At 37.6% G+C, this 23,724-nt stretch overlaps 4 protein-coding genes across 13 annotated transcripts in view; 2 read left to right on the top strand and 2 right to left on the bottom strand.

Moving 5' to 3' along the window:
• rock2b (rho-associated, coiled-coil containing protein kinase 2b) overlaps nt 1-23,724 on the top strand; it is a 125,818-nt gene that overhangs the window by 78,647 nt on the left and 23,447 nt on the right. The gene's annotated exons all lie outside the window — the stretch shown is intronic.
• LOC137489751 (uncharacterized) overlaps nt 682-23,724 on the bottom strand; it is a 28,447-nt gene continuing 5,404 nt past the window's right edge. Inside the window, exons 1-5 of one of the 6 annotated variants that reach the window (XM_087298393.1) lie at nt 3,561-3,915; nt 2,419-3,473; nt 2,164-2,273; nt 1,651-1,935; nt 682-1,584 (exon numbers count right to left, since the gene is read on the bottom strand). In XM_087298393.1, the coding sequence (XP_087154519.1) occupies nt 742-1,584; nt 1,651-1,935; nt 2,164-2,247 (1,212 nt within the window). In that variant the 5' untranslated portion in view covers nt 2,248-2,273; nt 2,419-3,473; nt 3,561-3,915 and the 3' untranslated portion in view covers nt 682-741. Of the gene's footprint in view, nt 2,300-2,418; nt 4,758-23,724 lie in introns of those variants that run through there. The other 5 variants (XM_087298389.1, XM_087298392.1, XM_087298390.1 and 2 more) reach the window with 5 other exon arrangements.
• LOC147839374 (rho-associated protein kinase 2) overlaps nt 5,224-23,724 on the top strand; it is a 28,859-nt gene continuing 10,358 nt past the window's right edge. The window contains exons 1-5 of one of the 3 annotated variants that reach the window (XM_087298424.1): nt 5,224-5,384; nt 16,805-17,065; nt 20,271-20,415; nt 20,507-20,645; nt 22,373-22,472. In XM_087298424.1, coding sequence (XP_087154550.1) covers nt 5,355-5,384; nt 16,805-17,065; nt 20,271-20,415; nt 20,507-20,645; nt 22,373-22,472 — 675 coding nt within the window. In that variant the 5' untranslated portion in view covers nt 5,224-5,354. Of the gene's footprint in view, nt 5,385-16,804; nt 17,066-20,270; nt 20,416-20,506; nt 20,646-22,206; nt 22,304-22,372; nt 22,473-23,724 lie in introns of those variants that run through there. The other 2 variants (XM_087298426.1, XM_087298425.1) reach the window with 2 other exon arrangements.
• The window catches only part of LOC147839373 (uncharacterized), a 40,762-nt gene continuing 27,319 nt past the window's right edge, over nt 10,282-23,724 (bottom strand). The window contains exons 2-4 of the mRNA XM_087298431.1: nt 11,358-14,299; nt 10,575-10,828; nt 10,282-10,371 (exon numbers count right to left, since the gene is read on the bottom strand). Coding sequence (XP_087154557.1) covers nt 12,301-13,125 — 825 coding nt within the window. The 5' untranslated portion in view covers nt 13,126-14,299 and the 3' untranslated portion in view covers nt 10,282-10,371; nt 10,575-10,828; nt 11,358-12,300. The remainder of the gene's footprint in view (nt 10,372-10,574; nt 10,829-11,357; nt 14,300-23,724) is intronic.

Raw genomic sequence — 23,724 nt, 5'->3', positions numbered from 1 at the left:
GTGTGTGTGTGTGTGTGTGTGTGTGTGTGTGTGTGTGTGTGTGTTTGTGTGTGTTTGTGTGAGAGTGGCAGTTTTTGCTAATTAAACATTTCCAATGGACATATTTTCAATTCATAATTTCAGTTTGTGCAACTGTAGGGTAATAGAAACGGAGCGACTAGAGACCTGCACTAAAAGTCTTTAGTCTTGATGGTAAAGTAAACTAAGAGTTCATTAAGTTAGAATTAGATAGAAGTCTAATTGAATAGATTATTAATGGATTTTCATCGTTTGAAGATGTGATGGATTTGTAAGTGGTTTCTATGGAAGCTTGTTTCTGCCTCGAAAGATAGCAATTCTCTGAATTATTCGACTTTAACAATTCTAAACAAGAAATCTGAATCGCAATATAAATCTTAAAGGTCAGACTCCAGGATCTGTAGGTTTACTGTATTAGTGCTGGGCAGATTAATCACATGCAAAATATAAGTCTGACATTATATATGTGTGTGTATTATATATATTTGTTTTGTATATGTGATACACACATACATAGAAACTAAACTATACAAAACAATTTTGTTACATATATATGTTTACATTTATGTTTAATCTAAATATAAATCAACATTTTCTTTAAACAAACAAAATTCAATACTTTTGAAACAGAGAATTAAGCAGATGAACACAACACACAGCACATACAGTATTGTACAAAACACATTTTTATTGATGTTGTACAATGTTGTTCACCCTCCTCCTTCACATACAGTATGTCTCTACTCCTCTACTTTGTTCTTTGTCTTCCTCGTTCATACTGTCACTTTTTCTTGGCCGCCTCCTCCTTCTCCTTTTCTTCACCACCTCCTCCTCCTCCTCCTCCTTTTCAATGTCATTCATTTGCTCTTTCTCCTCAATGTGATTCTCCACCTCCTCACTTTCCTTTCCTTCCATCTCCTCCACTTCTTCCACCTTGCAGTTTTTTCTTGGCCGCCTCCTCCTTCTCCTTTTCTTCACCTCCTCCTCCTCCTCCTCCTTTTTAATGTCATTCATTTGCTCTTTCTCCTCAATGTGATTCTCCACCTCCTCACTTTCCTTTCCTTCCATCTCCTCCACTTTTTCCAACATGCAGTTTTTTCTTGGCCGCCTCCTCCTTCTCCTTTTCTTCAGCTTCTCCTCCTCCTCCTCCTCCTCCTCCTTTCCAATGTATTTTATTTTCTCCTCATTGTTCTCTTCCTCAGCTTTCATCTTGTCCTCCTCCTCCTTTATTTGCTCAAACAGAAACTTTGCCGCAGATAGCCTTCTGGCGATAATTTTCCTTCTCCAGAACTCCTTCTCTGACAGTCGGGTGCTGGTATCTTTTCTTTTCTTTTTCTCCACCACCCCCTTCTCCTCTTTCATCACCTCCTCCTCCTCTTTCATCACCTCCTCCTCCTTCTCCACCACCTCTTCCTTCTGCATTATCTCTTTCTCTTCCTCCTTTTTCTCCACCAACTTCTCCTCCTCCATTTTCCTTCTCCAGAACTCCTCCTCTGACAGTCGGGTGCTGGTATCTTTCTTTCTTTTCTTTTTCTCCACCACCACCTTCTCCTCTTTCATCACCTCCTCCTCCTTCCCCACCACCTCTTCCTTCTGCGTTATCTCTTTCTCTTCTTCCTTTTTCTCCACCACCTTCTTCTCTTTCATCACCTCCTCCTCCTTCTCCACCTCTTCCTTCTGCATTATCTCTTTCTCTTCTTCCTTTTTCTCCACCACCTTCTCCTCCTCTGTTAGTTGGGTGCTGGTATCTTTCTTTATTTGTTTATTTTTCTCCACCATCACCACTTCCACCACCATCACCACCACCTTCTTCTTTTTCATCACCTGCTCCTTCTTCTCCACCACAATCTCATTCTGCATTATCTCCTTCCCTTCTTCCTTTTTCTCCACCACCTTCTCCTCTCCACTTTTCTCCTCCTCCTCCTCATTTGTCTTTTCTTGCTTTGTGTTATCTTTCTCTGTGTCCACCATCACCACCTCCTCCTTCTCCTCTTCCATCACCTTCTCTTTCTTCTCCACCACCTCCTCCTGCATTATCTCCTTCCCTTCTTCCTTTTTCTCCACCACCTTCTCCTCCCCACTTTTCTCCTCCTCCTCCTCATTTGTCTTTTCTTGCTTTGTGTTATCTTTCTCTTTGTCCACCACCTCCTCCTCTTCCATCACCTCCTCTTTCTTCTCCACCACCTCCTCCTGCATTATCTCCTTCACTTCTTCCTCTTCCACAGTCATCTTTTCATAGATCTCATGTTCAGAATCTGTTAAGACAAATGATTGCAGTTTGCACATAGTACAAAGTCATTTTCAAGGAGACGTTAAACTCCAGATAAAGGGGAGTAAAAATACAGTTTATTAATGACATTATACACTAGAAAATATTGAGATGCAAAAACCATCATTTACCATCAGATGAGGAAAGTGTGAACGGCTCATTACGAGGACAGAAGCAGAAACATCGTAGAGCAGCTCTGATGAAAGAAGCAACCTTGCTCTTCTTTCTCTTCTTTCTCTTTTCTTTTACTTTCTCCTTCTCATCTGTTAAAAGAGAAATGATTGCACATCTTTACACACTTGTCCACAGTAATTTGAGAGAAATTTAAAATGAACATTCACCAAAAACAAAAACCCCAATATATAACCATTTTAAAAAGTTATTGTAGCTAAACCAAGGTTACCACAAGTTTACCATGGATTTGCTACACTTTTGTATTTTATTATTATTTATTGTATTTGACTATAATATTTTATTATTTTCATGTTATATAAAACTGCTTACACAAATGATCAATGCACCAAACGATTTAAAAACTACATGTTCAGTGCACTTTTTTAAAATAGAAAACTGAATACTGGGTTATATTGCACAGCTAGAGTTTTTCAGCCAACAGTAAATTTCCGATGAAAGGTTTCAGTGATTATTTAACATTTTATAATTTTGCTTTTACAGCATAAACATCGTGATATAATTAAATTACAATCAGTTAAATTAACCTAAGGATTCGTTTAGTTGTTCAAGCATAAAACGAGACAATAGTCTATTGTATGGAACCGCTAGCACCGTCAGTACCAGCAGACTAGCGCAGAAACTCCATTTAAAATACTGAGCTGAAATAAATTTTCATGTTTATTTTAAATGTCATTTAATGCAGTGATTCTTGTCCGGTCTGAGACCCACTTTATATCAAATATATATTAGTCAGTGATGATTACATATTTTTAAAGAAAACAGATCTTAAATGTGGTGATTTTGTAATGGAAAGACAGTTCACCGAAAGCCATCGGGGCTGTCGGTTGAAAATGAAAAGTCTGTGTGCATATCTCATTTTACTAAAGGATTTTAGACTAAAGTTGTATCAGAAAAGCTGAAAATGAAATACATTATCATTTTACCCAAAATGTTGCATTAAGATGCACGTGAATGCAATGATAGCCAGCAGTTTAACCAGCTGTCTATTATCCTGTACAAACATTATTTTTAATAGTAAGTGGATTATTATGTCAGGAAAACACTGGATATTGGATAGCACAATGTAAATAAGACTCACTATTAGTGCCATTTCTTGGCCTTTCTTTGAGCTGCTTCACTTTTCTTTGGCTCTGGGAGATCTTGCAGGCTTTGGGAACTTCGTCTTCCTCAATTTTAGCAGCTGATGTTGTGGGGAGATCAGAAATCTGTTCAACCATCATATAATCGGTACAGGGTTTCAGTCTTTCACCTGTAACCACTCAAAAACTTGGGGTTTGCTAGCTGGAATAGGATGAGGATTTCGGTCTTGCACCGTGAATCACTCAAACGGAAGATGTTCAATCGCTGAGACAGTCTCAAAACACTCGGAACGCAAGTTTTTAACACTTAACAGCCAAAAGCACACCTGTACTACTCCACTTCAACAAACCCACAAGATATTCTCCGATGATGCAGGGCTTCAAGTACACTTTTGGAATGCGTTCTATTCTCAGAACATGTCACTATGGTAACAAGACATAAGACTAAGAAATGTTTTCTTTTAAACTCAAATGACTGCAAATGTGCAAATGACATAAAATAAATGAAAAAATAGCTAAATAAATTGATCTAAGGGACAAAAGCTGTCTTAAATAGATAATCAGTTAGAAATTGATGTACTGTAGACAAAGAAGCACAACAAATGAAACTTGAGAGTTTTTTGTGAAACTCAAACCACAAAACTGACATATATTGACTGAAATAATATCTAATAAATTATGTTAAAGTATTCCGCTTCAATGTGATCCATCCAGCAGGACATGCTGCAAATATACATGCCATTCCATAAGAAATAAATAATATAGTCATTAGTGTAGGAGTGCAACATCAACTCGCAGGAAAACAAAAATCAAAACTAAATGTAAATAATTACCTTTAAACAGAAAATATAGTTTAACAAATGAAAATCAAGAAAATAATTCAGATTCAGGCCGTAAGAGGCAGAACAAATATGTGCAAAAGCGCAGGCAACATATATTCAAAATGTGAATCAAAAATAGTTGAGTTGGTAACACTGAGTGATCAAAAAATGAAATACAAAATAACTTCATTTACTAAAGTATAGCCAGAATGTTTTTTTTTTAAACTGCAGATAATGCTAAACATGCTAAACTTTTAGGAATAGTGTATTAGTGTAATAATTGATCATTTTTATATCCTTTTACATAATCTTCCATTTACAATCAAATTATTTACATAAGAAAGTGTGAGTGGACAACATAAAGTTTATAAATAGGCATGAAACATAAGGGTTTATAACAGAAGCGCATTAGAATAAGAGTTATGCTCAATCAGTTTGGACCAAATGCAAACAATTTATATTTTTGCATTTTTTTGTGTAGTTTATATAATTAATATATATATTGAAGATAGCAACTTCCATGATTCCACACTCCGTCACAGCCTCATCATGTCAAATTCTATAGAAAAATCTATCAATTGAAATTATTATTATTATTATTATTATTATTATTATTATATGTCGTCTAGTTAAACAGTGGATTCCCCCACATGCTCTTAGAAAACACACTTACTGTAAAAAAATAATAATATAGAAAAAAATAATCCACAGCTTTCATGTGTCAATATTGTATTGATTACTTAAAAAATAAAAAGATACATTGATTCCTTTTGTCTAGCGTTTCATACAATTCATAAATGTCTGAATCTGTTCAGAAAGTTGTGTTGTTGTGTGTGCAGATGATAGAAGAGGAGTCTAAGGTGCGTCTGGAGATGCAGATGTCTCTGGACAGTAAAGACAGTGATATTGAGCGTCTGCGCAGTCAACTCACGTCTCTGAGCATTCACTCTCTGGACACCACCAGCATCGGCAATGACCTGGATTCTGACGAGGCTTATCCAGGTAACACTGCAGGTTATGACATGTTATTAGCAGTGTAAAGATCAGTGCTTAGGGTGGCATAATATATATATACACACACACACACTAGGTATTATAGGGTCCAGCCAGTTGGTCCAATGACGGTATCCAATGGTGGATGAAGGTTCACTGCATGTTCGGTCTTTCCAGTGCACAATGTTGATTTATATTAAACTTAACTCTTATCTGACTCCAATTTTAGTATGAGATGGTTTAGAATATTAATATATTTATCCTCGTTTTATCTGACTCCAATTATAAAACATTGATAAGATTATTTTGTTTCCTTTCACATTATTTTAGATTATGATTGAATATTCTTTTGATTTGTTATTATACCTTATTCTCATTTACTCAGATTCCTATAGCATCTCGAGTCTTGCACCGGCCGGGTATACAATCTCTTAAAACAAGCTTGTCAGTCTTGGTCATTAAACAGAGGCGATTAACCACTCTCCTAGAAAGGCAGAACACTACTTACTCAATTTAGGAGATTTTTTATGTGGTCCCCATAGATCTGTTATCTACTAATTCAAGACAAAGTATTTTAATAATAATCACGCAGGATTATACTATTGTAGATGAAGGCCTAAATATCCACATTTAAAGTAGTTTCAACAATATTTTGTTGTTCTAAATAGTTGGCCTTTTACAGTCCAAGTATACATGAATAAATGCCAATTTGTTAGTCGGATCTCTACCAACATTGTATAGCGTGCCACGCTGCTCCGTCTAACATGTTTTAGTCTGTTACTAACCTGTACAGTGGCTTGTAGTGCTATGGACAACAACATTTATCAGTGATAATAACACGAGGTTTGAATAATTCAAAACATAATTTATTAGTCAGGTAAATGTATTATGCCAAATTCAATCAGTCAATTCATAAACGATCAATACAAAACATCAAATTATCAAGGATAAATCCAAGATGAAAAAGATGCATTCCTGACGCAATAAAAGATGCAATATACCTTAAATAATCCAAGAATTCCCTCAAGGAAAGGGTGTGAACAAAAGGCATTCACAAATTGTTGGAAAGTCACACCCTTCACAGTGGTTCAAAAGATGCCTGAAGTTATATATTTATTGTTCTGATTATGTCTATTTCTGAGAGAATGAGACCATTGTACCAATCACACTGAGACATTTCAAATGATATCAAACATGATAGTTAAAGTCAGTTTGGTTAATTCTAGAACATTTAAACATTGAAATGACCATATGTGTGAGTTGGGGGGATGAAGCTAAGTTTCAGCATAATCAGATGCAAATGCAGCAGTAACTGGTTTTTCCCGCATTCCCCCTTGCTGGGTTGTGAAGTTACCAGTCTCTGTTTTCAGCTCATGTTTTGAATTGTCAAAGATATCAGAATATTTGCAATATTTCAATTCTTACAGTAGAATTGGAGGATATAGTTACAAGACTTCATCTAAAGCAATGTTTGAAATCTTCTTTTACTAACACTTGATGTTTTATTGGATAAAAAAGAGAAATAGCTTGATTTATTCATCATTTCCCATTCAGCTCTTAGCCATTACCTCATTTTGTGTGCCAAATATATTCATTTTCATTCCAAAACATGTTTATTTGTAGTTCTACAATAGTAATGAAAAAGGATTATAATTTAACGGTTCAAAACATTTGAATGTTTATCGTGCTTTATTAGTTAGAATTTGCATAACTCAGCATTTTAACCAATTGCAAAAATGATGCAAAAAACCTTCTGATTAACCACTGAAATAAGCATTAGTTTTGTTAAATATAAAAATAATTATCATTAATTGATAGCATTCTATTTTTGTTAATGCTAAAAAATAAAAAAAACTACAAGCAAATGTAAATAAAATCATGTTTCATTTTCTTAATTCTGTAATAATACATTTGTGCTAATAGTTAAAACACTTTATTTTATTTTATTTTATTTTATTAGACAAAGCTCTTCCATGAAAAATTAAATGCCTAATTCATGCCAATTCATGTAAAGTCACTTTCTGAAAAATAAATCTTTTTTACTTTCCTGCATACACTTCTGTCTGAACTGTTCTGCTCAGCTTTAAACTAAAAAGTGAACTGCTGTTGTTGTTGTTCTGATTAATTGCTAATATATAGATACATATCTCAAAATAAAAGAAAAATTCATCCAAAAATGTACTTGTATAGACTGCTCACTGTAATGTTGTGCAAGGAGTTGTGGTCACTTTGAAAAACAAATACCTCACTAAACATAAAGAAAGTCAGCAAATCAATTTGGCATTTTCATTTTTGGGTGAACTACTGCTTTTAATTGAGGTAAACATAGTGTAGTGTCATGTATGTAGACTTGGCTGTGAAGATCTCAATAGCTTACAATGATACCGCTAACCTTTTGTAGCCCTGGCCCAATGCTCCGTATCATTCTTCACTGACCTTTCACCTTCCCTACTCGTGTAAATGTGTGGACAGTAAGTACCGTGCACTGCATCTCTTTTCTGCTCATCTTCAACATGTTTGGCTGCTTGTTCTCTTCTCTGTTTGCATCTGAATCCTCAGTACTAAAAAACACTCCACTAACAATGCAGGCTCTCTCTTTTAATTCCATAATATTGCCATCTAATCCTATCTAAGCTGTGAATATTTTATTTTATTTTATACTATTTTCAACCCAGTAAACGGGTTACTCATAGTGGTCTTAATGTCTAAAATTTAACTTAAACTCTGTATGTATCTTTCAGTGTTCAAGAAAACACAAAATATGTCTCCATGTATTTTTAAAGGCTGAAAAAGTGATAACATTACCAATCTTTTTTTATTTTGTGGCCAAAAAAAGAAAAATGTATCTTTTGTGTTTTTTCCCCAAGTTTTTTTTTTTCATGACGTCACTGCCATGGTCATTTTTGTGACATTTTAATTGAAATCTTTGTAAATAAAGAGCAGTGGGTGTCTCCATCACATCATGTAGAACTTAAAAAAATAAACAGCAGTTTTCCAAAAATGAAATGTTCCAATAATGAAAAAGCAATAATATCATCATGAGGGCTTCTCTAGCAAATATCTACTGGTATAAAATCAAATAAAAAAAAAGTTATCTGTAAATAAAGGATAGCATTTGTCCTCATCACGTATCTTGTGTAAGTGTAGTTTTAAATATACAGTGCTCAATATATATACATGAGTACACCCCTCACAAATCTGTCATTTAAATTAATATTTTCTATAGGATGCTTTCCAATATTATATTTGTGCATATACATTAGTTTAGTCAATACTGAAATCAAATCTGGAGCTTATTGGTGTACTCATTTATGCTGAGCACTGTATATATATATATATATATATATATATATATATATATATATTTTTTTTTTTTAATATATATATATATGTGAATCTGTATTTACCAGTGTACTTTTAAACTAAACTTTATAACCTTTATTTTAGACTTTGTCAATGGCATTTGTACATGAGTCCAAAAGACTCCTCTTTGTTGCAGATTGCTTGAAATGGGCCTGAAAGACTGGGGTTGGGCTCTTGAGGTTGAATTGGATGATGACGATGTTTTAGACTTCTGAAGACTTGAGGTTTTTGAGGGGTGACCAGTGTTAACATCTGTGTGTGTTAAGCTGTGGCTTAAAACCGGTTTTGCTTTTTTTGGAGTGATATAAAATTTTCCCGCTGTGAGGGACTATACAACACGTTTTGAATTTGCCAGCATGTTTGATGCACTTACAGTATATGAGTGGGCATGATTGTATGCGTGTATAAAAGGCAGAATGGTTTGGTTTAGCTGGTTTGGCTGTATAGAGAATGGGATTTGACGTGTCTGCCAGCATTTTATTTATGTAATTTTTTATGGTACTGTATGACCTCCATCTCCTCTCTCTTAATTTCAGCTAACCTTGGTGAAGGCCGGATAAGTGATCATGCATCTGGGGTCTATGAAAGTGGAAAATGTCATAGTGTTCATTTGGGCTAATGGCAGGACTTCCAAGTGCCAAACACCACAATATAAATGACTAGGGAAGGGGACGGTATATGATATTTAAATACAGCACAAGCCATAAATCACCTAAAGTATCTAGTTTCAATTTTAAGTCATTTTAAGAGTAGAGTGTTTGTGTCTTCCTATACTATACAGTTTGTCAAAAAGTGTCTTCTAAGCTTTTAAAAATGTCAGAGGTTATTTTCGGACTCCTTATAGGGTTGTTAGTAAGTGTGACTGGATGTTTAAGTGTGTTTCCAAGAGCAAATTAATGATAATTACGTGATCATCAGGATTTATATAATCAAGTATTATATCGTTCGAGGTTACAGAAGTAACCCTTCGTTCCCCGACAGGGCCGGAGTGGGACTCCTTTTCAGCCCTGGAGTTTCAAGCCTCAGACCGGCCCACCTCAGTTCACGACTGACTATATTAAAATAAGATCATTTCCAATTCAGTTGCTAATTACACTATCACGTTTTTGTTTTTTGTTTTTTTTTGTGAAAACAGCTGCTTTAGAACTTCAAATGTTCAACAACCCTAACAGTACTATATGTCTTAACAATAAAAATGAAAACGATAATTTACTCTAACGAGGATCAAACCCGGGTCCGCTGAGTCTTAACCTAGCGTGCTAACCGCTGGACCACAACAGCTGTGTATAGTAAGGAGACACAAAAAAAGGCTGTGGTCAAGTAAATAAATACATTTAAAAAGTGTGACTACTGAGAGCAACAGATTCTGGAGCTAGGGACACCGGCCCTCGCGGCCAAAAAACGGATCGGCCCACCGGGAATTCTCCCGGTCCTCCCGATTAGCCAATCCGGGCCTGTTCCCCGAGGAACAGGAACAGCTAAGGGACAGTTATTATGGTGACGGAGTATAGCACTTCCGTTCCCCTCCTCGGGAAACGAAGGGTTACTTCTGTAACCTCGAACGTTCCCCTTCGGTTGGGGAACTTCAGTGCTATACAGTGGATTTGATTTTGAAAATCCACGTATGGGAGAACTATGGAATGCGCCATAATGACTGCACCTTACCAACGCCCCCGATGAGGGGATAGTCAAGCAAGCGTGACGCACCCACATCATGGGAGGCGCGGTCCTCCAACATGTCCCTGGCCCTAATTTATCCTACTTCAACAGAAGTTTTACAGATTTAGATATATTCTTTGGGTAGTCGTGAGCGTCTAGATAATTCTAGGATAATACGACAGTACGTTGGGAAGCGTGCAATCCCGTTAGGGAGGACGCTGCAGAGGCCATCCGCTACCCAAGGGGGGAAAAGATGGCAGAATTTACATATGAACTAGCCCTAAAAAGGGGGAGTACGCATAGAAAAAAGTGGTTAGCGAAGAGGGAAGACATGGGTCCACCCAGGGGGGGCACTTAACGGTGGCGGAATAAGCATATGGGATCGCCTAGTGGGGATCACGCATAGCAGGCACCTATACCCAAAACGCGGGCTGACCAGCGGGCACCTACAACGTACCTACAACATAGTGGGCCAGCAGGTGACTCCTCCGCTGAGTCAGTGCTGGGGGCCACGGAGGAATCTGCAGGACTCACCTGACGGGAAACTTTACTGACAGATAAAAAGGCACACGTACCTCCGTGTTAGGGAGAATGGCGCAGCAAGCGTGTTTCAACACCCTACCGAGTTCCTCAATCACCAAAGGGTTACCTAATACCCTTGAGGAAACCGGCTCCACTCGCAGATTGTAAAACCTTGCAAATGTGTTGGGTGTCACCCAGCCCGCAGCTCTACAAATGTCTGTTAGAGAGGCGCCGCGTGCCCGGGGGACACGGCTCACCTCTGCTTGAATAAGCGAGTGAAATGGCATCCACAATCCAGTGGGATAATCTTTGTTTCGATACGGCACTTCCCTGCTGCCGACCGCCATTACAGACAAAGAGCTGCTCAGATGATCTAAAATTCTGAGTACGGTCCACATAAATGCGCAGGGCGCGAACTGGACAAAGTAAGGAAAGTGCTGGGTCTGCCTCCTTCGGGGGCAGCTCTTGCAGGCTCACTAACTGATCTCTAAAGGGGGTGGTAGGAACCTTGGGCAAATAACCCGGGCAGGCTCTCAGGATAACGTAAGAGTAGTCCGGCCCGAATTCCAGGCACGAGTCACTGACCGAAAATGCCTCCAGGTCCCCGACCCTCTTGATGGAGGCCAACGCGACCAGCAGAGCTGTCTTCAGGTACAGAAATCTTGGAGATACTGAATCGAGTGGCTCAAAGGGATCTGCGCGTAAAAAACTCGTGAGAACGAGGGCGAGATCCCAAGAGGGCATGAGAGGGGGGCGGGATGGATTAATTCGCCTAGCACCCCTGAGGAACCGGATGATGAGGTTGTGCTTTCCCACGGTGCCGCCAGCTACGGCGTTCTGATAAGCGGAGATGGCGGTCACGTAAACCTTGAGAGTGGAGGGTGACAGCCTGCTGTCCAGCTTCTCTTGGAGGAAAGAGAGCACAATACTGATCTGGCAATTTCGGGGGTCTTCTCTGCAAGAGACGCACCATTCAGTGAATAGACTCCACTTCAGGGCGTAGGCACGCCTCGTGGAGGGGGCTCTAGCTTGAGTGATGGTATTAACCACCGCACTCAATGGGTTACCTAAGTCTTCCTCGCGTCTAGGGACCACACGTGGAGGTTCCAAAGATCGGGGTGAGGGTGCCAGATGGTGCCCTGTCCCTGAGAGAGTAGGTCCTCTCTCAGAGGGATCTGCTAGGGGAGGGCCGTCACGAGGAGGGAGAGCTCTGATATCCAGGTCCGGTTGGCCCAGAGGGGCGCAACTAGCAGAACCTGTTCCTCATCCTCCCTGACCTTGCACAGAAACTGCTCGAGCAGGATCACTGGGGGAAACGCGTATTTGCGCATGCCCCGGGGCTAGCTGTGGGCCAGTGCATCCGTGCCGAGAGAGCCCTCGGTCAGGGAAAAAAACAACTGTCAATGAGCGTTCTCGGGGGAAGCAAACAGATCGATCTGGGCCTCCTCAATCGCGCCCATATCAGCTGGACAGACTCGGGGTGGAGTCTCCATTCTCCAGGACGTAACAGCTGCCGTGAGAGCGCATCGGCTGCACGGTTCAGCGTGCCTGGAACGTGAATGGTGCGCAGCGATTTCAGCCACGGGTGACTCCAGAGGAGCAGACGGCAGGCGAGCTGAGACATGCGGCGAGAGCGCATACCCCCCATGCGGTTGATATACGCCGCCGCCGCCGTACTGTCCGTCCTGACCAGCACGTGTTGCCGCTTCAGCACCAGTAAAAAGCGGTGGAGAGCGAAGAACACTGCCAACAGCTCTAGGCGATTGACATGCCAATGCAACTGGACACCCTTCCACGGGCCCGCAGCTGCATGCCCGCGACACACGGCCCCCCAACCCATGTTGGAAGCATCTGTTGAAACAACAACATGGCTGGACGCCTGTCCTAGAGGCACACCGGCCTGTAGGAACGAGGGGTCGTTCCAAGGGCTGAGGGCGCGGCGACACAGCGCAGTAACAGAGACTCGGTGTGTGCCCGTGTGCCATGCGCGTCTTGGGACCCGATCGTGAAGCCAGTGCTGAAGTGGTCCCATATGGAGCAATCCGAGCGGCGTGACGGCGGCTGCAGATGCCATATGCCCCAGGAGCCTCTGAAAGAACTTCAGTGGGACCACTAGTTTGCTGTTGAGCTCTCCCAGACAGCTCAGCAACAGGCGAGCGCGTTCCTCGGAGAGGTGCGCTACCATGGTTATCGAGTCCAGCTCCATCCTGAGAAAAGAGATCCTCTGCACAGGGGCGAGTTTGCTCTTTTCTCTCGGATTGAGTATGCGGATGCCCGCGAGCCGAAGGGGCGCTAAGGCACCCTCCGCGAGTTTGGTGAAGATCCGCGGAGACAGAGAGAGCCCGAAGGGGAGGACCTTGTACTGCCACGCTCGACCCTCGAACGCAAACCGCAGAAATTGGCGCTGATACTAAAAGAATTCATGTCTTTTAGTAGAATAAGGGATGTTATAGTATCTAATGATCAGCAAGGCCTATTAATATATAAAAATCATCTTTTAGACCCAACTCATATTAGTCTGGCAAATACTAAAAATCGGTTAGTAGTAACAGTCACTCTTCAAATAAATGTCAACAAGTGTCTAATATTATTTAGAAAAAGAACCAGTTAATAAATAAGTGCTAGTAAATATTAAAAAGGTACCAGCCTACCTAAGGAATAAACACTAATTCATGCAAAAGATAACTACTAGCATAAGACACAAACACGTTTTACTGATTAAATGCTAGTCACACCATTTGAACATTTCTAAATGTTTAATGAAAGGGACAGTTCACCAAAAAGTGAATCGTCATTTAATCACCCATCACGTTCCTAACCTGTTTTGTCTTCTTCTAAAAACAAAAGAAGATATTTTGAAGAAAGCTGGAAACCTGACCCAATTGACTTCCACAGTATTTTTATTTGTTACTATGGAAGACAATGTTACAGGTTTTCACCTTTGTTCAAAATATCTTCTTTACTTTTAAAGATTTGAAAGCATTTAAGGGTGAGTTAATTTTCCTTTTTTGTGAACTGTCCCTTTATGTAACACCAATGCAAGGAAGAGGAAAAAGTGTAATTGACTGCAAAAAATATAAACTTAAATAAAATAAAGTACATTTTAAGTACAATCTTATTTTTGTACTTAATAAAATTGGCATCTATCTATCTATCTATCTATCTATCTATCTATCTATCTATCTATCTATCTATCTATCTATCTATCTATCTATCTATCTATCTGTCTGTCTGTCTGTCTGTCTGTCTGTCTGTCTGTCTGTCTGTCTGTCTGTCTGTCTGTCTGTCTGTCTGTCTGTCTGTCTGTCTGTCTGTCTGTCTGTCTGTCTGTCTGTCTGTCTGTCTGTCTGTCTGTCTGTTGCTTTATTTTTTAGGAAAAACTGTAGAAACAGAAAGAGCTTGTTTTCCTCAACCTTAGAAACGACACTCTGCTGAATTTGCCCTCAGGTAGCCTATGTTCTGTGGTCGTTTGTATGCGTTATTGTCTGGTAATCCATGGCACTGTGACTCTGTGGCATTGGCTGCGTTTGCACGGAAAGAAAAATTTTCATGATGATAAAATTACTTGTCAAACACCTGAACACATGAAGGGCAGAAACATTTCTGAAATTGCTGCCACAGAGCTTGGGATCAAGGAGAACACTAGTCTATAAAGGAATAATGATTATTAGTGGTTTCACAAAGGGCAGCCCAGGTCTAGGCCTTGTTTAATTATTTAAGCAGATTTTTAGACATTATTTAGAAAAAAAAAACATTATCGTTGTGCATCTTGAGAGAAATATATAAAACTGATGTAGGCTATTTTAAGATACCTTTCAGCAAGTTTTAATTTAGACAACTTAAACATGCACTTTAGTCTTGGACAAGCCTAAAGCTTTGTTAGTGAAACCTGGGGCAAATATTAGATCAGTTTCTACAATATAGCAAGTTAAAAAAGATTAAACATGTAAATAAAAAATGAGAAAAAATATTAGAATTATATAATTTAAATTCAAATTAGAGAAAACATTTATTGTTTATATTTACAACAAATTCAGCTAAATCATATTGTTGGAATAGTTTCAATTAGCATGTTGTACTGATCTCTGCATCATTGGAGTAAGCCAGATTTCCACAAATATTGTATTCTATAGGAAACTAAATTATTTAAAAGCAAGGTATTTTCTGAGAAATCTGTCAGGTTGTACTCATTATGGGTATTGTATAAGCTATAGTATTATAAAATGCTAGTTTAGGTAACTAAATGTGAAATAAGTGATCAAATCAAGTTTGGAGGATGGTGACAGTATTAACGTTGTAAATGAAAATAAATTTAAAGAATGTCTGATTTTGGTCAGCAGAGGACTCTAAACTCTGGTCAATGTCATTTACTGTAAAGACACACCCTGTCGAAAAATTGGATTATTTTAAACCTATGACCTGTTTTTGAACAAAATTAATTTATTTTTGGGGTTGCACTGTGATCCTAAAATAGAGCTTAATGTGAAATTCTCCTTTGACATTTAATTTGGCAAAATATACACAGTATTACCCATTAAACGCAGCCTTGGAACAATAATTTGTACTTTAAAAAAAGCCCTGGTTTGGGATTAGGCATGGGCCGGTAAAAGATAAAAAAATAATAATGTTAAATGACTAAAACTACTAGTACTTCACTTAAATAGTATAAAATAGTATAAATAGTAAAATGTAAACCTGACTGAGAAAATAGTCTTGACTGGCTGTTTTTCAACACTTGTATTTCACAGGATGCACCAGCCCATGTTGTAGTCAGTCAGTTATGTACTCGTGTAAATAAGGACGACAAAAAATACAGACCAGTTCATTAGACCTTGAAGCCTAATATTTTTGCTGCTGTAATGTTGATGTTAACTAACCAAAATAAAGAAAGTTAAACTTGATTTTAAGTATAACATCATTTAAATAGCAATAACTTGTTGCTAGTTGTATTTTATTAGTGCTGTCAAATGCTTAATCACATAAAAAATTAAGTTTGTATTTACATAATATATTTTTGTGGAGTGTATATATTTATCATTTAGCGTACAGTATATACGTACACAAAGAAATGTATATATTTGAGAAAATGTTCATTTATATCTTTATATGAAATATTTATATCTACATCAAATTATAAATTAATAAGGATAGTGATGGCGAGGCAGTGGCGCAATGGGTAGCACGTTCGCCTCACAGCAAGAAGGTCGCTGGGTCACTGGTTCGAACCTTGGCTCAGTTGGCTTTTCTGTGTGGAGTTTGCATGTTCTCCCTGCCTTTGCGTGGGTTTCCTTAGGGTACTCCGGTTTCCCCCACAGTCCAAAGACATAAAAGACATGGCTAAATTGTCCGTAGTGTGTGTGAATATGTGTGTGGATGTTTCTCAGAAATGGGTTGCGGCTGAAAGGGCATCCGCTGCGTAAAAACATGCTGGATAAGTTGGCGGTTCATTTTGCTGTGGCGACCCCGGATTAATAAAGGGACTAAGCCGACAAAATAATGAATGAATATAAATAATGATGTACATGTTAATTTTTAATTTTGGGTTTGATTAGTTATGATTAATTGCTTGACACAACTGTTTTTGTGTATGTATACGTTTATACTTAAAATGTCATTTAATATTCCATTTATAATTTTTTATATTTTAACTTTATTATTTACATTCTGTAATTGATAACATTAAAAGTTCTTTAATAACAGTATTTAAATTATGAATTAAATATTTAAACGATTAAATAAAGTCTGTGTTCAATATCACATTGCTTATTATTTAATTTAGCTGGGTTGCTGCAATTGAAATTAAGTATTGTTAAATTTCACTGGTATTGATTACTGAAATATATTGTGACTTCTCTGTTCACCACTCTATCTCTCTGTCCACATAGCTGTGCTGTGCATTCCAAGATGAAAAGTACCTTTATTTGGTGATGGAGTTCATGCCAGGTGGAGATCTGGTGACTCTGACAAGCAACTATGACATCCCAGAGGAATGGGCTCAATTCTATACGGCAGAAGTGGTGCTGGCACTCGACGCCATCCATTCTCTGGGCTTCATCCACAGAGACATCAAACCAGACAACATGCTGCTGGACCGCAATGGACACTTCAAACTCGCAGACTTTGGCACATGCATGAAGATGGACTCGGTGTGTGATAAGTGCATTTGAAGTGTCTTTTAAAGTGTCTTCCAGCTGCAACCCAGTACTGGGAAAAACCTATACAGACTCCTTCAAACATACACTATGGCCAATTTGGTTTATTCAATTCACCTGTAATGCATGTGTTTGGACATGGGGAGAACAAACAAACTCACCAGTGAAATTCCAACTGGCCTAGCCAGGCTCGAACCAGCGACCTTTGTTACTGTGAGGCGACAGTGCTAACCACTGAGCCACAGTGTTGCCCCTGCGTCTTAATTTCTACTACAAATTCAGATGTACAATGTCACATGCTGTTTTTCAAGAACTGTATATAAAGGAAGTGTGGGATTTTGAATTTATTCTGTTTTGATAAGTGATTCAATGAACATTTATTCAAACAAGTGATTCAAAATGGCTGATTCATTTGGAAACGAAGCAATTAGTGACTGTCTCTGTTGATGATTTATTTAAAACAGATTAAAGTTCAAAAAGCAAACACACACACACACACACACACACACACACACACACACACACACACAAAACTCTTGCTCTAAGATGCACATTTTCTGCTTCAGCTTTGTTTGGTATTTTCTGTTGATCTGTTGAACAGAACTCGCTTTGTTGTGTTTTAATGGATGTTCAGGAAAGCCTGCTTGTGTTAACTTGCTTGTATTATTTCTATTATATTTCTATTGTATTAAATCTTACACATTTTATAATCAAAACCCCATAAAGGGATATTTATTATTATATTTTGGACTCTCAGGACATGATTTTGTTTGTTTTTCTCAATTGAATGAAGCTCTCTGTAACGCCAGCTCACAATACAATAAAATTTTTATTGAAAACGATAAATATCATACACCAGTAGTTGGTGTGTTTACATGTCGGGGAGAACGGGGTAAAGTGAGACACTTTTTACATTTTCTTCCCTCTAAGTGAGCTAAAATTATGTATCAGTCAAATTTAAACATTTCTTATTAATTCAGAATGTTTTCTAGCAATGGAATTTATCAGACTGTATTTAGGATAAAGGAAAGTGAAAATATGATTGTTTAAAAAAAAGTCGTTTTGTGTCTCACTTTGCCCCAGCTGCAGCAGGCCAGAAAAATCAAAGGGGTAAAGTGAACCAGGTGAGGGTAAACTAATCCACTTACTTTTTCCACTTTAAAACTACCATAACAATGCATGTTGTAAGAGTCTGAATCCTGACAATCACACATTTCAGAACTAATGTCTGACTAGTCAATTATGGATTGCGAATTGGTCAATTAAGCACATTTGTTTTTCTAAACATTTGAAAGTAACTCAAAACTCATAAACTCATAAAATCAAATACAACAATCTACTTCAAACTATTTAAATTTACATACTAATGATAGTTAGATCCAGTTAAATTAGAACACAATCCGGGGTCAGAACACAGGACCCTTAGAGCCAGCGATAGTATGGGGGTCAGAGAAAAGGACAATCAGAACCAGATAGAACAACTTGGGACGCACACAGGACTAGACCCACCTTTATAAGAACATCAGTCTAACTGTCATACAACTCCCACTCTTTTGTGTTTCCCTGGATTCTTCTTAAAATTTGTGCATGTGCCTCATCGCCAATCTAATTTTACCCTGGATTAACATTTATATATTGATCCTTAAACAACATTCAATAAGCCAATCAGAATTAAGGGGTACGTTTACCATTTATGTTCAGTTTAGGCTTATGGTTAGGTTTATGCACTTCTGATGATTGTTTTCCAACTATTATTCTCCTCTGATTTTGAGAGTAATGTACAGTTATGGCTGCGGGTTTAGGGGTAGGGAATAGGTATGGATTACATTTTCCAACAAAAATGATGTTCCAGGACAAACATAGATGTAACCATGCCAGTAAAATAAATGCTTGTGTTTTTGTTGGAAAGTTATCTATGACAAAGTCTCCCACAGACAGATCTGTGTTTCTTGGACCACTACTCTCATCCTTAGAGCTCTTTTTGTCAGACACATTATCAACTGAGACAGGGACATCACTTTTCCCAGAGCTGCTAACTATGATTTTTTTTGGGTTGCTTTCTCACACGGTTGTCACACGGTTTAATTTGGATTGTGTTCTGGGGGGACATTTGAGAATGGTAGCATTTCATGAAGAGACATGTATCCAGGTTGGCTAGAAACACATGGCACATCCATGTAGATAATATGCGCAGTGAATGGATTAGCATCAGTGAGTGAACTATCTGTAGGTGGATCATCTGCAGGGAGTAGATCTTCCAAATCTTCTGTAGTGGCAGGCTGGAACTCAGGATTTGGCCAGTCTGACACCATGAATAGTGCAAATGCTTTATCAAGGAAATTTTCTCAGTTATATGGAAAAATTCCAGTGCACCTAAATCCAGAAGTGATGTTGCTTAGTGTCACTGTTGATTTAAAGGCCTCATTCACAAGTCCTACAGTCTGGTAGACTAAATTTAACTTGTACTGTACCTTATGTCTCACTTTACCCCAGAGCATTTGTCTCACTTTACCCTACCGCCACATTTTAGAAAAAAAAATAATATTTTTTAGTAATTCAGGCTAATCTTGAGCTAGCATCCTCACATGGTTTTATATGTTGGTAGTTCATCAACATGTATGATATAAGTTTTTCTCCTTAAATCAATTTGCTTTTGCACAACAGTTGATTAAGTTGATGGCAAAAAATTACTTTTACTTGCAAAAAACATATTTTTGTGAAAAAACATGCTTTCCACAGCACCAGGAATTCCTATTCTACATGGTAAAGGAGATATGGAAGGGTCTTTAAAACAAAATTGTTATAGAGTGTTATATAAAATCCGTTGCCCAGATACAGGGGGTGTCTCACACTACCCACTACCCACACTACCCAATGTCTCATTACCCCGTTCTCCCCTACTGTACATGACCGAGAATGAGAGAGTTTCTTTTAGATTTTGTAGTGTGGAGATTTACAATTATCACCTCACACATTGCAGCAAATTTGTTTAAACAATCATTAACGTAGGTTACAGAAGTCCTCCATTCGGTGATGATAGATGTCAGTGCTGCCATCTTGTGGCTAGATTGTACAGTGCAGTCCTTGAATTGAATGAAAATGAATTGTGTAAATAATTGAAATTTTAAACATACTTGTATTTCAGCTACATTAACTCATCCAGTAATGTTTATATCCATGTCTCTACATGTGTGTTTAGACTGGTTTGGTAAGCTGTGACGCTGCTGTTGGGACACCTGATTACATTTCTCCAGAGGTTTTAATGTCTCAAGGAGGGACTGGTTATTACGGTCGCGAGTGTGACTGGTGGTCTGTTGGTGTTTTTATTTATGAGCTTCTAGTGGGTGAGTAGTGTCAGCTTCATATGCATCTCTTGTAATTTTAGTTCAGTGTTCTGATCATTAAATTTATTTATTCGTCTGTCACTCTGAGCAGGCGACACTCCATTTTATTCCGAGTCTCTGGTGGGCACATATGGAAAGATCATGGATCACAAGAACAGCTTAACTTTCCCAGATGATATTGAAATGTCAAAGGATGCCAAAGACCTCATCTGTGCCTTTCTGAGTAGCAGGTGAGACTGAGAAAAGTAAAGATTTGATTTGAGTTTTTTTCTTTCTTGTCAAGTTCAGACTCTTAGTCTCTTAATATACCCTTACTTGTTTGTTTTCAGAGGTTGGCTGGTAACATGTATTTTTGTCAATTTGAAATTAACTTTACTGTAAAAAAAAGCAAATTTTCAGGACAATTTATTACACACATGATGAGATTTCTTTTGTAGTTTGGAGTTTATAACCTGGGTTTGACATTAGCTTTTTTGATCACCAGCCACAGTGGCTAGGAGTTTTCCAACATTACTAACCACTCGCCATTTTCACTAACCACAATTTTAATGTTGGAAAAATACATTTTATATTCATAAATTTGAATTTGACATGCTAACTTTATTGATTTATACTTTGTGTCCACATGCCTCCTTGTTCATTTAACATTTTTGTGTGTTGTTTATGACCTTGCTCAATGAACATGAGTACATGGGATGTAATTTTTATAGTGTCGCAATGTAATTAATTTAATTTTATTTTTATTAATAGTTTATTTCACATGAGTTTTTAGGGCTCGACACTAAGGATTTGCTAAGTTTTTCTCTGGCTGCACCGAACTAATTATTTTTTTGAAACACATTTTAAAAAATGTGTAAAGCAAACAAAATAAAGCTATATGCATACACTTTTTATTCACAGTTGATACTTAAAAACAATATTCTCATATACTGTAAATACATTTATCACAGCCAAAGTGGCTAGTGAGAGTGGCTGTCTAACCCGCGACAGCTGAAATCTACCCGCATTTGGCGAGTGTTAATGTCAAGCCCTGTTTATAACGTATTTAATGTAATCACAGGGTACCTTAGATCTGTTATCATTGTTATCATATGAAATTTTCCCTATTTTGTAAATGTTTGTGGTCAGTAGGATTTTTTTTTTTTGCTTAATGGTTTTAGAAAATCGTTGCACTTTTTTCCAAAATGGCAATCTTAAGGAATATTTCTTAAACACCAAATCATATATTTTTAAATTTAATTTAAGGAGAACATACAAGTCTATATTAATTTTGTGCTTTTAAAAGCTCTTCATAAAATAAGTCTTTCATAAAACTTTCATGTCCTACTGCTTTTACTAGACACTTACTAGCGTAATAAACCCTTACTTGTTTGTTTTTAGAGGTTGGCTGGTACTAAGCCATAGCAACATTTTAATTGAATTAAATTAGATTAAGACAACATACAAGCTGATCTTTATTCATGTTATGCCTTTAAAAGCTCTTTATAGATAAAGTCCCTAATAAAACATAAATTTCATGTCCTACTGCTTTTACTACATGTCATCTTCATGGACGTTCACCCTCCAGCCTGACAACTTCCATCTGAATTCCTCTTTTCTCCTTCCCTCTTTCTCCTCCCTCACATGCCCACATACAAGCATTCCTGATCAAACATACAGAGAGGGGTTTAATGTTTTCTCTGTGTTTTCATGTAAACACACACACACACACACACACACACACTCCCTTTGCATTCAGGCTGCTGGAATGTCCCACACGTGGCAGTCCAAACTGCTGCACCCTCTCAATGCAGATGAAGTGAAAGGAAGGGGGAGTGAACGGTCCTTATTTTTGGATGTCTCTCTGACTGCTCCACTCCTCCATGCTGTGCTGTTGGATGTTCCTGGTGTATGTGTATACTTTAGTGGATTATCGCTTCTCTGTCTGTTTTGCTGACCAGTGTTTTGCTATGTTCAGGGAGATGAGGCTTGGCCGAACTGGAGTGAATGAAATAAAATGTCACCCCTTCTTCAAGAATGATCAGTGGACCTTCGACACCATACGAGACAGTAAGTCAGTGTGGCTGATCTGGGGGTCATGGCTTGTTAAAGTGATCTACATTTTATGCATGTGCTTGTTGGTAAAAGTGTAAACGTTCAATGTTGTTTTGGAGTTTAGTTGTGTATTTGAGGATATTATGGTTATGAGGATTTTTGAAGCACAGCTTTTTAATTTCCTGACATTCCTCCTACTTTTTTTCTCCACACACATGCAAACATTCACCTCACACCCTCATGCTACACTTTAAATGTCAAAGAAAGACAGCTTTGCATGCCATGTATTGCTACATAGCTCTTGCAGTTTTTGTGTGTGCACCATATTAAATAAACCAAATATTTCATTATTTTCTAATATTATTATTATTTTTTATTCGTTTTTTTATTATTTTATTTACTTTATTGTGTTTAATCTACAACATTAGTCTTTTATTTTATTGAGCATTTTATTTTATGAGTTTCTGTGCACATTTTTTGCACTGCAATATCACTCTTTGCATTTTTTTTGTTTTTATTAATTCTTTTTATTTTTGTGTTTTTGTGTCTTCAACCCTCTGCTTGTTTATACTTAAAAAATTTAAAAATAATAATAATATTAATAATAATATTACTTTTTGTTTTTGTGCTGAAACATTGTGCTGTTTTGTACTATCACTTATTTATTAATTTTGTGTATGTGTGTTTTGTTCTACAACATTTGTACAGTTTTGTCAGAAATGTTTTCTTTTCAAGTCAAATGACTGCAAATGTGCAAATGACAAAAAATAAATAAAAAATCTAAGGGACAAAATGTTTCTTAAATAGATAATCAATAAGAAATTGATGTAGCTGTAGACAAAGAAGCACAATTAATGAAACGCCAGAGGTTGTTGTGAAACTCAAACCACAAAACTGACAGATATTGACTGAAATAATAGATAATCAATTCATTTGAAGTATTCCGCCACAACACATTTGACAGTTTTGTCATTGAAATCTCGGGTGGTCTCAAGTCTACACTAAAAATATTCCTACTGCCTTACATGGTTCAGTTGAGTCAAATTAACTTTTCTAGTCATCTCAACTTGCATCAATCAAATAGATTACAAATATTAAGTTAAACTTGGTACAACTTTAAAAATGTTATATTATTAAAAAATGTTAAAGTAACATCAAAATATTTGTTGTTTTGACTTTTTGTCATTAAATTTTTTACAGTGCAGCTAAAACTTTTTTTTCTATTCTTTAGCGGCTAAATAGCTTTTTTGAATTGCCTGAAAAACCACCTCTTGC

The sequence above is a fragment of the Danio rerio genome, chromosome 20 (assembly GCF_052040795.2).
Source record: "Danio rerio strain M-AB ecotype USA chromosome 20, GRCz13ab, whole genome shotgun sequence".
Classification (NCBI taxonomy): Eukaryota; Metazoa; Chordata; class Actinopteri; order Cypriniformes; family Danionidae; genus Danio; species Danio rerio.
Note: the sequence above shows the minus strand (reverse complement) of the source record. Positions and strands in the feature narration are given on the sequence as shown.